The sequence below is a fragment of the Oncorhynchus kisutch genome, linkage group LG13 (genome assembly GCF_002021735.2).
Source record: "Oncorhynchus kisutch isolate 150728-3 linkage group LG13, Okis_V2, whole genome shotgun sequence".
Classification (NCBI taxonomy): Eukaryota; Metazoa; Chordata; class Actinopteri; order Salmoniformes; family Salmonidae; genus Oncorhynchus; species Oncorhynchus kisutch.
In genome coordinates, this window is record NC_034186.2 from 32,856,170 (window position 1) to 32,871,860 (window position 15,691).

Sequence of the window (15,691 nt, forward strand, 5' to 3'; positions counted from 1 at the left end):
TCAGGCTCAGAAGCCCTAATACAACCGCTGCATGTTCATATCACTTAAAAGTAAGTCTTAAACAGTAAACAGTAAATCTCACATGTCTTTCAATCCCACGTATGAGGACAGAATTGGAGGTGAGCTGAGCGATGAGGAGGACAGGACACAGTGTCATACACATTCACAACCAGCTCCTGAGAGGGGGTTGAGAGGCAGTGAAAGCGTGAGGATTCATGATTACCGTCCTTGTCTCCTGTGTGAGGAATCTGACATTGACAAGCTACTATAAACCAAGCTGAAGAACAGCTGATTGGGATCACGAGATGGGAAAAAGCAGGCCCCTTCCCAATCCCCACTACCACCACAATATGCCCTACACTACTGGGCATCGGCAGCACAGTGGTGAAAAACATCTTCCACAACCCACCCGTACATCCACTCCTCAATGTGATCACCCTCTAAATGAATACGAGCATCTCACTCTATTTTCTGTGCTTCCTCTACCTGCTAAACTTTCTACCCAACTTATGCAAACAATGTGTGTGACAGTTAATAAGGATGAGGGCAAACAGCAGTGAAGGGAAAGGGGCTCAGTGTGCTAATAGACAAAGCCCAGTGTCTCCTCAGCTGTTGGAGTCAGCCCCCATTTGCCCCAGAATGCATTGCTGTGGCTGGATTCAGTGTCTGTGACACTTTCCCCCAAGGACAAGATGTTATGCATGCACTGTACATTAAAATACCACAGCGCAAGTGATAGACACTGCAGAGGGACACAGGAACAGGGGGCTTATTAAGACTGAAATAAATCAGTTAAACACTGGGGTACTTTCCAAAAGGCACAGTGATCATACAATACCACACATGAATATACAGTGCATATACAGTGGGGCAAAAAAGTATTTAGTTAGCCACCAATTGTGCAAGTTCTCCCACTTAAAAAGATGAGAGAGGCCTGTAATTTTCATCATAGGTACACTTCAACTATGACAGACAAAATTATTTAAAAAATCCAGAAAATCACATTGTAGGATTTGCACATCTGTATTGTGCGATATTTGCTATTTATTATTTTTTTTATTATTCAACCTCTGTTAAAGTGTTCATGTCAATCATGGCAAGGGATCATGGCAAGACAACCATTTTCAAGTCTTGCCATAGATTTTCAAGCATATTTAAGTCAATAATGTAACTTGGCCACTCAGGAACACTCTTCTTGGTAAGCAACTCCAGTGTAGATGTTGCTTTGTGTTGTAGGTCATTGTCCTGCTGAAAGGTGAATTCCTCTCCAGTCTCTGGTGTAAAGCAGACTGAAGCAGGTGCTTAGTTGAAATTTGCCTGTGCTTAGCTCCATCCTGTTTCTTTTCATCCTGAAAAACTCCCTATGCTTGAAAATAAAGAGGCAGTTGCTCAGTGATGTGTTGTGTTAGAATTGCCCCAAACATAAGGATTTGCATTTTGACCAAAAAGTATATTCCTTTGCAGTATTACTTTAGTGACTTGCACTTATTCTGTATATCTGTATTCTTCTTTTCACTCTGTCATTTAGGCCATTGAACTCTGTAGCTGTTTAAAATCACCAATGAATGGCCTCATGATGACATCTCTAATTAGTTTCCTTCCTGTCCTCAAGCTCAGTTCAGAAGGACAACTGCATCATTTTTGTGTCTGAGTGGTTTAATACATCATCCACAGTATAATTATTAACTTGACCATGCTTAAAGATACATTTTTATTTTTTAATTAGGCAAGTCAGATAAGAACAAATTCTTATTTTCAATGACAGCCTGGTCAAACCCTACCCCAGACAACACTGGGCCAATTGTGCGCTGCCCTATGGGACTCCCGAACACAGCTGGATGTAATACAGCCCAGGATTGAACCAGGTAGGGCCTCTAGCACTGAGATACAGTGCCTTAGACCGTTGCACCACTCGGGAGCCCTAATATTCAATGTCTGATTTGCTAGTGTTACCCATATCTTTTTATTTATTTATTTATTTATTTTTTTTACCTTTATTTAACCAGGCAAGCTTTTCGAAAAGCTCCCAGGTTTTTGTATTTGAATCTGTGCTTGAAATTCAATACCTGACTGAAGGACCTTACAGATGTTGCATGTACAGGGGACAGAGGAAGGGGTAGTCATTAAAAAAGAATTACTTCACACAGACTGAATCCATATAACTTATTGTTAAGCCAAATTTGACTTCTGAACTAATTTAGGCTTGCCTAAACAAAGGGAGTGAATACTTACGCAATTACTATATTTTTGTTATTCAATTTTTATTACTTGGTAAAAATGTGTCGAATTTTATTTTCACTTTGACATTATGGGATATTTTGTGTATTTTGAATATTTATTTTGAATATTTTTTGGACATTATGGAATAAATGACAAAATATTTCAATGAAATCTATTTAAATCCCACTTTGTAACACAACAAAACATATTTTTTTTTAAGTTCAAGGAGGTGTAGACTTTCTATTAGAAAGTAGAAAAAGTACCCAATTGTCATACTTGAGTAAAAGTAAATATACCTTAATAGAAAAGGACTCAAGTAAAAGTGAAAGTCACCCAGTAAAATACTAAAAGTAAATGTCTAAAAGTATATGGTTTTAAATATACTTAAGTATCAAAATTATTTCAAATTCCTTATATTAAGCAAACCAGAGGGCCCAATTGTATTTTTTACATTTTATCTACGTGTGCCATTGAGACAACATGAAATTGATATGCAAAACAACAAGTTTGTACCCCATAAAAGGTGAAGTATAAAGTATAGCCATGATGTTCTAGCAGGACAAGCAGTCTATTAAACCTAATGACCTGTATGTATGTACTGTAGATGATCACACACAACACGCAGCTCAGTTATTGTGGCCCCTGGGGCTCGGGTCACTTGATCTGACCAATATAGATGAGGAGAGAGAGACAGAGAGAGAGACAGAGAGAATATTTGTGTGCATTTGTGTATTTATTTGGTTTTAATGGGATATTTGATTATGATACTATCTCCAAACTAAATTGCAAAATGGTTTTGACTCACACTTCATATTAAGGTATACTTAAAAATATTTATAAAGGGGCTTCTAACTTTCAAGTTGTTATAATCTGTTTAGTAGGTGTTTAGTTTATACACCTTTAATAAACAATTATTGAACATTGGTTGAAATTGTGTGAATGCTTTTTTGGTGTTTGCTGAATTATGAGCTGATATAACTGCAATGTTATCGATTATGACAGTTATGGCCATGGCATCCATATAATAAGCTCAGTATTTGAAAAGCAAACCAAATAAAAGATTGGGACCCTTGGGACTCACATCCAGTTCTTGGAATTATGATTTATACATAAAGATAAAGCATTAACTATTAGGCCTACTTGCTAGGCAGTTTTGCTTGAATCTTTCTCTTGAATCTTTGTCACAGTTTTTGCTCATTTTGCCATCCATCACCTAACCTATAACATTTTCATTGGCATATCTCTGTCTGATGTAGCCGAAAAAGATATTCGGATCAGGAGGATGACATGCATTAATGTGGAAAGGAAATATAATTTCAGTATCAGAGAGAAAACTTGAGTAAGCTTGCAATGTATTTGTGCGAGTTTTGACAATGTGAACGATCCTATGAGCGCATTACTGCTGTCACTACCAATGAAGTAGCCTATACGTCATTGTTCACTATGTGTATTTGTCCTATTCACAGCACAGGGAACCATGTGTACGCTTTTACATGAGTAAGAACTTCATTTTTTCTGAAAGGCAAAATGACACTTAACATTAATGTAAACTATTTGTACATTTCTATGATTGTGAGGTATCAATACCTTAAGGAAAAGACCTTAAGGAAAAGAATGGAAAAGAAACGGGTGCACAGCACGCACAGGTGCACAAGCGGCGGGAATCTGGCTCCTGGACACAACATGTGTTAGGACCTGCTAGATCAAGTGTGCACTAACCTGTTCCAGGTGCCTCGGGGACCCATTTCAACGAGCCGATCTGGCGCAATTGGAAAGCCGTTTTAACCTCATGGCAACTGTGCGCTCCTGCACCAGAAGCTCCACATAGTACAACTGTTACCCAAATCAACCAAAAGTCAACGCGTTGGAGTATCCTTCGGAACATTACACCATTTCAATCAGATAGACTATGATGGTATCCTGGCAGTGGTATGGCCGTTTGTAAAAGTAGCCTAATAGGCTATTAAAGTAGTCAAATACAATCCCAAAACAAATTCGCTGTCCTTATCAACTGCATCGGTCTGTTCAAATTTCACATTCTTGGGTCTGTTCGATAGAGCGCACGACGTTTACACTCTAACGCTATCACCTTAAAATCCATGTGCTTCAGAATGTGCAACACCGTTCTTTGGTAGGTTACAGCTGCGAACTCTCTCGCTCTCTCTCTCTCTCTCTCTCTCTCTCTCTCTCTCTGAATATCACACACACGTACACGTACACACCGTGCAAACCAACATACACTATTGAAATGCTCGGTCACACACAAGACAGCAAAAAAAAACATATTAGTTTCTTCAGAAAGTATTCACACCCCTTGACTTTTCACACTTTTTGTTGTGTTCTAGCCTGAATTTAAAATTGATTCGATTTTGATTTTGTGTCACTGATCAACACCCATAACGTCAAAGTGAATTGTTTTCAGAAATTGTTACAAATGAAAAACAAATAAAAAGCTGAAATCTCGAGTCAATAAGAATTAAACTCCTTTGTTATGGCAAGCCTAAATAGAGTTAGGAGTAAAAATGTGTTTAGCAAGTCACATGATAAATTGCATGGATTAACTCTGAGCGCAATAATGGTGTCAACATGATTTTTGAATGACTACCCCATCTCTGTACCCCACACGTACAATTAAATAAAGTTAAATACATATATATATATTTTTATTAAACAAAATATCTGTAAGGTCCCTCAGTTGAGCAGTGAATTTCAAGCACAGATTCAACGACAAAGACGAGAGAGGTTTTCCAATGCCTCGAAAGAAGTGCACCTATTGGTAGATGGGTTCAAATAAAAAAGCAGACATTGAATATCCCATGGAGTATGGTGTAGTTATTAATTACACTTTGGATGGTGTATCAATAATTCCAGTCACTACAAAGATACAAGAGTTCTTCCTAACCCAGTTAACGGAGAAGAAGGAAACCGCTCAGGGATTTCACCATGAAGCCAACGGTGATTTTAAAACAGTTACGGAGTTAAATGTCTGTGATAGGAGAAAACTGAGGATGCATCAATAACATTGTAGCTACTCCACAAATCTAACCTAAATGACAGACTGAAAAGAAGGAAGCCTGTACAGAATAAAAACATTAAAAAACATGCATCCTGTTTGTAATAAGGCACTAAAGTAATAATGCAAAACAATTATCAAAGAAATGTACTTTTCCTATATACAAAGAATTATGTCTGGGACAAATCCAATACAACTCATCACTGAGTACAACTCTTTGTCACGAGTTTCGCCGAAGTCGGCCCCTCTCCTTGTTCGGGCGACATTCGGCGGTCGACGTCACCGGCTTTCTAGCCATCGCCGCTCCATTCTTCAATTATCCATTGGTTTTGTCTGGTTCCATTCACACCTGGTTTGCATTCCCCTATCACACTAATTGTATTTATTCCTCGGATCCCCCTCATGTCTTTGTGTGAAATTATTTGTGTGTTAGGTGTTGTACACACTAGGCTAAGCGTTTGTTATATTCTGTGTGTTTTCACGAAGCGTATTTATATTGCTAAACATTTATGTGTGACATTTGTGCGCTCTATACACTTTGCCTTGTTGGCTGGAGGAGGTTTTTGACGCAGCTGTGTCCATCTGTATATCTCTCCTACCGTAATAAAGTGTGCGCCTGTTCACAATTCTCTGCTCTCCTGCACCTGACTTCACCACCAGTATGCAGATGCCTGACACTCTTCATATTTTCAAGAATTGGTAGTGGCTGCATCATGTTATGGGTATGCTTGTCATCAGCAAGGACTATGGAGTTTTTTAGGATAAAAATAAAAGGAATAAAGCTACGCACAGGCAAAGTCCTAGAGAAAAACCTGGTTCAGTCTGCTTTCCAACAGACACTGGGAGACAAGTCCACCTTTCAGCAGGACAGTAACCTAAAACGTGATGCCAAATACACACTGGAGTTACTTACCAAGACCACATTGAATGTTCCTGAGGGGGCTAGTTACAGTTTAGACTTAAATAGGCTTGGCAATCTATGGCAAGACTTGAAAATGGCTGTCTAGCGATGATCAACAATCAACTTGATAGAGCTTGAAGAATTTTGAAAATATTGTACAATCCAGGTTTGAAAAACTCTTAGAGATTTACCCAGAAAGACTCACAGCTGTAATCACTGCCAAAAGTGATTCTAACATGTAGTGACTCAGGGGGTAGAATTACCTAATAAAAATATATTAGGTTGTTATTTTCCATTAATATAAAAAAGATTGTTGACAAAAAATGACAATTAATTTGATTTTAATCCCACTTTGTAACACAACAAAATGTGGAAAAAGTGTGAATACTTTCTGAAGGTACTGTAGGCCTAATGGGTTCTCTGTTCTTAGGTTTTGGCAAAAACATTTAAAACAATAACATGACATTTGGAGTTATCTATGGATTCATATGACTGGGCAGGGGCGCAGCCATGGGAGGTGCTGGGAGGGCATAGGCCCACCCAATTGGGGGCCAGGCCCACCCACTGGGGAGCCAGATCCAGCTAATCAGAATGAGTTTTTCCCCCACAAAAGGGCTTTGTTACAGACAAAAATACTCAGTTTCATCAGCTGTCTGAGTAGCTGGTCTCAAGCAATCCCACAGGTGAAGAAGCCAGATGTGGAGGTCCTGGGCTGGCATTTACACGTGGTCTGCGATTGTGAGGCCAGCTAGATGTACTGCAAAATTTTCTAAAATTACGTTGGAGGCGGCTTATGGTAGAGAAATTAACATTAAATGATCTGGCAATAGCTCTGCTGAACAGTCCTGCAGTCAGCATGCCAATTGCATGCTACCTCAAAACTTGAGAATTCGGTGGCATTGTGTTGTGTGGCAAAATTGCACATTTTAAAGCGGCCTTTTGTTGTCCCAAGCACAAGGTGCACCTGTGTAATGATCATGCTGTTTAATCAGCTTCTTGATATGCCACACCTGTCAGGTATCTTGGCAAAGTAGATGCTCAATAACAGGGATGTAAACAAATGTGTGCTTTGAGAGAAATACTTTTTTAGAATTTTGGAAAATATATGTAATCTTTTATTTCAGCTCATGAAACATGGTACCAAAACTTTACATGTTTCATTTATATTTTATTCAGTATACATTGCATTTGGAAAGTGTTCAGACCCCTGGACATTAACACATTTTGTTACATTACAGCCTTATTCTAATATATATTAAATTGTTTTTTCCCCCTCGTCAATCTACACAATACCACATAGCACCACATAGCACCAGGTTTTTAGATATTTGCGCGAATTTATTACAAATTAAAAATGGAAATATTACATTTACATAAGTATTTCAGACCCATAACCTAGTACTTTGTTGAAGCACCTTTTGCCACAATTACAGCCTTGGGTCTTCTTGGGTATGACGCTACAAGATTGGCACACCTGTATTTGGGGAGTTTCTCCCATTCTTCTCTGCAGATCCTCTCAAGCTCTGTCAGGTTGAATGGGGAGCATCACTGCACAGTTATTTTCAGGTCTCTCCAGAGATGTTTGATCAAGTTCAAGTCCGGGTTCTGGCTGGGCCACTCAAGGACATTCAGACACTTGTCCCGAAGCCTCCCCTGCATTGTCTTGGCTATGTGTTAAGGGTCCATGTCTTGTTGGAAGGTGAACCTTCGTCCCAGTCTGAGGTCCTGAGTGTACTGGAGCAGGTTTTCATCAAGGATCTTTCTGTACTTTGCTCCGTTCATCTTTACCTCGATCCTGACTAGTCTCCCAGTCCCTGCCGCTGAAAAACATCCCCACAGCATGATGCTGCCACCACCATGCTTCACCATAGCGATGGTGCCAGGTTTCCTCCAGACGTGAAGCTTGGCATTCAGGCCAAAGAGTTCAATCTTGGTTTCATCAGACCAGATAATCTTTTTTCTCATGTTCTGAGAGACTTTAGGTGACTTTTGGCAAACTCCAAGCGGACTATCATGTGTCTTTTACTGGGGAGTGGCTTCCATCAAGGACCTTCTCCCCCGATTGCTCATTTTGGCTGGGTGGCCAGCTCTAGGAAGTCTTGGTGGTTCTAAACTTCTTCCATTTAAGAATGATGGAGGCCACTGTGTACTTCGGCCCTTTCAATGCTGCAGAAATTTGTTGGTACCCTTCCCCACAAAATAAACCTGTCTCAGAGCTCTAAGGACAATTTCTGGCTTGGTTTTTGCTCTGACTTGCACTGTCAACTGTGGGACCTTATATAGAGAGGTGTGTGCCTTTCCAAATCATGTCCATCAATTTAATTTACCACAGGTAGACTCCAATGAAGTTGTAGAAACAGATCAATGGTGATCAATGAAACAGGATGCACCTGAGCTCAATTTTGAGTCTCATAGCAAAGGTTCTAAATACTTATGTAAATAAGGTATTTCTGTTTTTGTTTTTATATATATATATATATATATATATATATATATATATATATATATATATATATATATATATATATATATACATATACAAGGATGATTAATGGAAACAGGATGCACCTGTTATTTTATTATATTTTTTGCCAAAAATTCTAAAAACCTGTTCTTGCTTTGTCAATATGGGGTATTGTGTGTAGAGTGATGAAGGGATTTTTTTTTCAATCAATTTTAAAATAAGTCTGAATAGTTTCTGAATGCACTGTATATATTCATGTCCAGCCTGCAGGGGTTTATCTAATATGAATTCCGTAACTTCAAGGAATGATATCTTCCTCATCGACGTATTAACTGTGTTTGCATTCATAGGTAAATTGAAATCTTAAATAAAGCCAGTAGCAGGGCTATGCAAAACATGTGCCCCGTGTGAGGCTCGAACTCACGACCTTCAGATTATGAGACTGACGCGCTGCCTACTGCGCCAACGAGGCTTAAACATCAAAGGTGGACAAATCAGTCATAAAGAAGGTAATGTACTTTTTACTCCATACATTTTCCCTGGCACCCAAAAGTACTGGTTACATTTTGACAGGAAAATTGTCAAATTCACACACTTATCAAGAGAACATCTCTGGTCATCCTTACTGCCTCTGATCTGGAGGACTCACTAAACACAAATGTTTCGTTTGTAAATGGTGTCTGAGTGTTGCAGTGTGCCCCTGGCTATCCGCTTCTGGTTTGCTTAATATAAGGAATTTGAAATGGTTTATACTTATACTTTTACTGTTGATACTTAAGTACATTTGAGCAATTCCATTTACTTTTAATACTTAAGTACATTTAAAACCAAATATCTTTAGACCTTAACTCAAGTAGTAATTTACTGGGTGGCTATAATTTTTACTTGAGTCATTTTCTATTACAGTATCTTTACTTTTACTGTGACAATTAGGCACTTATTCCACCCCTGGTTCCCGGATAGCACGGACCTTAACGGTGCCCTAATATTACAATGCAATTATTCCTGTAAGTACAGGGTTAGACAAGGGTTAAGGAGGATTAGACTGAACAGTACGAAAAAGTATGAAAATGTATGCACTTACTATATTGTAAGTCGCTCTGGATAGGAGTGTCTACATTGGTCTGCTAAATTACAAAAATTTTAAATGAACATAGATTGACACATAGCAGAATAAATAGCTAAATAAATAAGATTCAATAAATATATTTCTTTATGGAATAGCTAAGCCAATTTCATGTGAGAATGCCGCTTCAGTGGTTCAATAATACAAAGTAAGCTTACTGATACTGTACATTCATCAGTCAACCAATACAGTCTCTACTAAATGTTCCATGTTCCTATTTAGTTGCCTAGAGTCTGGGCCTGAGAGTAATACACATAGATAAGAAGAGGAGAAACTGAATCAAAGTAAGGTATATTCTTTAGTGGGATCAGACCAGGTAACAATACTTTTTTTCTTGGTGTCAATAAACTATATATTTGGTTTAAGTTACAGTAGTCCTTTGCCCTTATCAATGGGGCAAAGCCACTTCCCTGACCTTGAGAAGGGAAGTGTGTATTTTGGCAGGTGGTGTGGGATGAAAAGCTGGTGTTTCTGTGATAAGAAAAACGCTTCTCCATGTGCCACGTTGTCACAATCACACAGACAGCAAACTGAGCAACAAGTCATACATTGTGTGAGCAGAACCAGCAAGGTGTAGTATCATCGGTGAACCTAACTATGTCTGGACTCAATGTCTCCCTTGCTTACTTTCTCACTGTTGTGGTGTTTGGTGCAGCCTTTAGAAGCCTTTTCAGAAAATGGCCTCGTTTGAGTGTTGCAGCAGAGTTTCCGGCCTCGTATGTGCTGGTGGCATGCTGGCTGGAGGTGCAGACCATTAAAGAGGTGGGCGAGTGGGCAGGAGGACTGGGTCCGGACGTGACTCTAACCATACTGTTTTTAGTGCTGCTTACCCATGGTGTGATCTGTGCCGGAGCCACTGGAAACCCCTCCCTGACTCTGATGAATTTCCTGCTGCTGGAGACCCCTACTCTGCACACTCTGCTGGCTCTGGCTGCTCAGTTCCTGGGGGCACACCTGGCTCTGCTTGGGGCTGGCTACTACTGGGCCCTGGAGCTTAACGACATGCACATGATCAAGAACCTGATGTCAAGGGAGTGCAGCACAGCCCTGCGTGTCTCCCTGGTGCAGGGGGTATTTTCTGAGTGTGTGTGTGCATTCATCTATTATCTGATATACCTCAGCCTGAAACGTCGCTCTGCGCTGATTCGGGTTCCTCTTGTTGCAGCTGTGCTCACCTTCTTCTCCCATTCAGGTAAGTAGCCCATCATGACAATCATGCCTCTAACTTAGATTTCAGTAAAGAGATCATCATTAATGTTGCATAGGCCTATATACTGTTTCCTTTATGTTATATCTGTGCGTCAGAAAAAAAAAAAGTTTTTGCAGATGATCGCTGCATTAATAAGTTCATTATTGGAGAACTCATCTTTGTATTTCAGCCAGTGATTATACCATGGCTTTCCTGAACCCCTCCCTGGCCTATGGCCTTACCTTCTACTGTCCTGGGTTCACTTTTACGGAGTACTCAGTGGTCTACTGGCTTGGGCCCATTTTTGGTAAGTCAAACAACATTTTTGTTACATACAAACACCTGATCCTTGACAATGAGGCATAATTGCTTATCAAGCTTGTAATACAGATATCCTCTTTTCAGGAATGACGCTTGCCCTTCTCCTGTACATGGGCCACATTCCCAGGATTTTTACCAAGAACCTGCTGTATTCCCAGAAAACCCACTTCCGGGTGCCAAAGGGGGAGGGAGATAAAAAAAAGTGAAAGAATATAAAAATCATCCACCTCAGGTGATGCAATAACGGACCTAGAGTGCATTAGGAATGCAATGCTCAATTTTGTTCTTATTGGGATGTTTCATTATGCACTGAGCACTATATTCAACAGCTGATTCTCTCCTTAGGTTAAACTGACAAAAAGGGGTGGGCTATAGAATAATAAGATCTGTACATGTATGATACAATTTTATATCTCATGTACAACCTGTGTTCTTTCAGAAGTAATACATCAATTGAAAATAACTATTTTAAATAAACATGTGTATTAAACATTTAACATTGGTTGTCGTTCCTGAACTTACTGTACATTGTGAACAAGTTGAGGTATACACAAAACTCAATCCATACATTTTTTTTAGCATTTTTACCAACCTCAACCAATTACAACTATAATCCATTACCGAAATACCACTGATGTAATGCTAATAGGTTGTCACCAGCCAAATAAAATATGCTCATATCAAAATGTTTTTAATGAAATTGTTGAAAATATGTGTCAATACCACACAAAGAGGCTATGTCCAGTTGTGACTAGGCTACCGAGGCCACAGGGCTCAGGTTTAGGGCTTTGATGGAGACACCTGGTGCTGGGTAGAGGAAGGCCCTGTAGAGGATTTCTGAGATACGGGTCCATCAGCTTTCTCCTTCTGCAACTCTTTAGTGGAGTGACCTTGTTCTGCAAAACAGAAAGGACAAATGTTAAACAGCATGGCCTTCCTCTGAGATGGATGAAAAGTGGCATAAAGAAAAAGCTAACTTTTGAGATGAAAATGTAACAAATGTGAAGCTGAATTTTAATACACCTGCATTGGAAATAATAAATATATTATCTTTCCCCACATAGCCAACATGCAATTTATACCGGTGCCATGCGTACAAGACTATCTGTGGAAATCACGCAGTCCAACTACTCAAAACTCTTAATTCACCTATGCATGACGGTCCTTAGTTGTCCCACGCCTCACTAATATGAACCATAACTGTAATGTAGTGGAGTTGTCTCAGGGTAACCTCACCTGGCTGTGATTGGTTCTCCAGCTGGGCCTCAGACTGGTCCACCCACAGGCGATGCTTCGGATTGTTAAGGAACCTCTTGCTCTGTCCACAGCTGAGACACTGCAGCACAGTCATGCGGTTTCTATACTTAATCCCTGAAGAGAATAAAGCATGGGTTACATGTAATGACATTGGACTCTCACTCAGTACTTTAAAAATCTGATCATGAGATATAAATGTCTCCAACTGCTAGGTACAACCATAACTCTGTTTTCATCTGTGTTTGTATTGAGAAGGACTCGAACGACAAATAGCTTGCAACAATGTTTTGGCTTTGATTAGGTGGCGGATGAGCCATCTATTTAGTTATATACTTACTTCTCTGTCTGGCTGTGGCAGTTACTCCTGGGACCAGCAAAGAGCAGCACTTCTTACATAATGTTCTTTTCACTGAGGGGTCTCTATAAAGATGTCAATAACATTCTAGTCATGCCCTAGTTGTCATCATTTTAGCAGACATGTTTCAAACTGACAATTTCTGTCATGTATTCTTAACGTGACATGAAAGTTGCAACCTTTATTGATGGAAATGTAAGCACATATTTTTTCTTACAAGAGTTTTTACGATATTGTTATAGTCTACTCACTGTCTCAGCACCAAACGTTTTGCAATGGTCTTCTGAGTGAAGCAGTAAAAACGAGCCAATTCCACATTCTCAGGGGTTTGAGACAAAACACAGTGTGCAGCCTTCAAGAAATCAATATCACATGAAACCACGATCTGTGCAAATCAGTTAGCAAAATATAAAGTACTAGAAATCAATAAAACGTACCTGATATAGAAAGTTTAGTCTTTGATAGGCTTCCTTGTCTTTCAAGTTTGTTGCCATTACATAGATGTGGATTGCTATGCTAAATTAGCCTGCTAACTTCTAACTATGTAGGCTAACTAGGTAGCTATGCTAGCTAGCTAGTTATATGTATCCCCAGAATGGTAAGTAGCTACCTAACAGGCAACAGGAAAATATGTAGCCTCAAATTCAGCTAGCTTCACAAGCTTCTAGTTAGTTAGTTAGTTAGTTAGCTAGATAGCTAGATAAACCCTCTGGTAACTGATCTACCTCTGAACCAGGGAGCCAGGGTGCTTTTACTGTCTTGTAGATTTTATATGGCAGTTGACAACCAACTTCATGGTGCATTACCGCCACCAACTGGACTGGAGTGTGCACCAGAAACAGGGAAGGACTAAATCCTACCTAATATTCTCGTATCCCTAAGGAAACAAAATACATAATTAAATACCACATCTCCTGAAGATTTCCCCAGCAGTTCACTTAACATTGGCTCTTCAACCCCATTACACCTTAAATATAATAACATTCTCTCCCTTTCCCTCCCATATTGCAGCCACTGAAATATAACATGTTCCACTGTCTCCATCTCCTCTTGAAAATAATCGCACCTCCCAGTATGATGTTTTCCTACCAATTCCAATGTACTATGGAGTCTTGTGACCCAGTCTCAGCCTTGTGATTATACTTTTGCCCCTTCTATCTCGACCTGAGGACCTCCCTGCCCACCACCTTTCCTGAGTCTTATACAGGTGTCTTCCCTTTCCCACTCTTTTCCACAACTCTTGCCCTTATATTTTAAACACTGTTTTTATTAACCACTTGGTTTCTGCTTTACTGATTGACAATTCCATCTCAACATCAGGATGTTTAAAATCCTGCTTGGCGAGAACATCCATTTCTTCATTGCCCTCTACTCCCACATGAGCTGGTACGTAGAAGAACATGACAAATACCCCCATGTCTCACCCTATAAAACCTCATACAATAGATACTGTTTTCTCTGAGACACACATTAATTTAAGCTCATCGGTGCTGCACAAGAGTCAGAGCAGATAACTACCCTGTCTGGCCTCACCTCCTCCACCCACTCTGCAGTCAAGAGTATGGCCAGCAACACCCTTGTGTAAACCGATAAATTATCCGTTGCTCTTTTTGTCACTGCCACCTTAAACTAAGGAACGCTAAAAGCTGCACCTGTCCTCGCTGTTTAAGGGTCCTTAGATCCATCAGTGAAAATATTCAAGAAAGCATAGTACTGTGTTCTTAAATGTTCACTTACAACTGAATATACTTCTTCCTCAACAGTTCTTACCCTCTCAAGCATCCCTAAAATTATACTAAATATATTACGTCACCAATTAATTGATTAAAACACACAGTTTTGCAATGAAGGTATATAATAGCTTCAAGAGCGCTCTGGTGCGGCACCGGAGGACAACTGGTTTCCTTCCTCCTCTGGGTATGTTGACTTCAATACAAAACCGAGGAGGCTTCCAGAGGACGTCCTCCAACCTATCAGACCTTTCAGAGCTCTTGCAGCATGAACTGATTCCACCCAATCAAAAGATCAGAGAATGAATCTAGTACTGAAAGCATAAGCTACAGCTAGCTACCACAGCAGTGCATAAAATGTGGTGAGTAGTTGACTCAAAGAGAGAGAATGACAATAGTTTAACTTTTTTTTTTCAAGTTCAGGAGAAGCAAGAAAGAGTATAGTATTAGTATATATTTTTTCCACTTTCACTTAGCGAATGCAACTAGCTAGTTTAACCTACTCAAACACCCGGCTCAAATAGAGGAATGCTATGTTAGCTAGTGTAACAGCCATTGGTGGAAGAAGGTGAGGACCAAGATGCACCGTGGTAAGTGTTCATCAATATTTTAATAAAACTGAACACTAAAGAAACACCTCCATCATTTGCATACCACACTAAACAGAAAATAACTACCCACACCACACAGGTGGGAAAAGGCTACCTAAGTATGGTTCTCAATCAGAGACAATGATAGACAGCTGCCTCTAATTGAGAACCACACCCGCCAAACAACACAGAAATCAAAAACATAGAAAGTGAACATAGAATGCCCACCCTAGTCACACCCTGGCCTAACCAAAATAGAGAATAAAAACCTCTCTATGGCCAGGGCGTGACAGCTAGCTGCTTATGGCTATCCAACACTGGAACTCTTCCAAGTTAAGGTAAGCTTTTGGTTAAATTAATTTATTGTCACCTGTCTATTTATGGAAAAATTGCCCTGATTAACTCCTTAGTCATATCTCAGTTTACTCACTTTTTATGGTGCTGCCTACTCCTGATGATTTGTTTTTCAAATCATATGAGCCAAAAATATTTCGCTTTATCTGGGACACTAAACCAGACAAAATA

At 39.7% G+C, this 15,691-nt stretch overlaps 3 protein-coding genes across 3 annotated transcripts in view; 1 reads left to right on the forward strand and 2 right to left on the reverse strand.

Moving 5' to 3' along the window:
- The window catches only part of gpc5b (glypican 5b), a 73,765-nt gene extending 69,394 nt beyond the window's left edge, over window positions 1-4,371 (reverse strand). The window contains exon 1 of the mRNA XM_020499075.1: window positions 3,940-4,371. Coding sequence (XP_020354664.1) covers window positions 3,940-4,105 — 166 coding nt within the window. The 5' untranslated portion in view covers window positions 4,106-4,371. The remainder of the gene's footprint in view (window positions 1-3,939) is intronic.
- A 5,852-nt stretch (window positions 4,372-10,223) lies between these two features.
- aqp12 (aquaporin 12) lies at window positions 10,224-11,731 on the forward strand. Its single transcript, XM_020499073.2, has 3 exons — window positions 10,224-10,916; window positions 11,104-11,220; window positions 11,319-11,731. The coding sequence occupies exons 1-3, from the start codon at window positions 10,322-10,324 to the stop codon at window positions 11,438-11,440; spliced, it is 834 nt and encodes a 277-aa protein (XP_020354662.1). The 5' UTR covers window positions 10,224-10,321; the 3' UTR covers window positions 11,441-11,731.
- A 173-nt stretch (window positions 11,732-11,904) lies between these two features.
- On the reverse strand, window positions 11,905-13,616 carry LOC109902594 (ribonuclease P protein subunit p21). The gene is given in 6 exon segments (XM_020499074.2): window positions 11,905-12,084; window positions 12,087-12,130; window positions 12,471-12,605; window positions 12,829-12,911; window positions 13,098-13,198; window positions 13,284-13,616. Coding segments are annotated over 6 exon segments (519 nt in total). The 5' UTR covers window positions 13,341-13,616; the 3' UTR covers window positions 11,905-11,985.
- Between the last annotated feature and the right edge of the window lie 2,075 nt (window positions 13,617-15,691).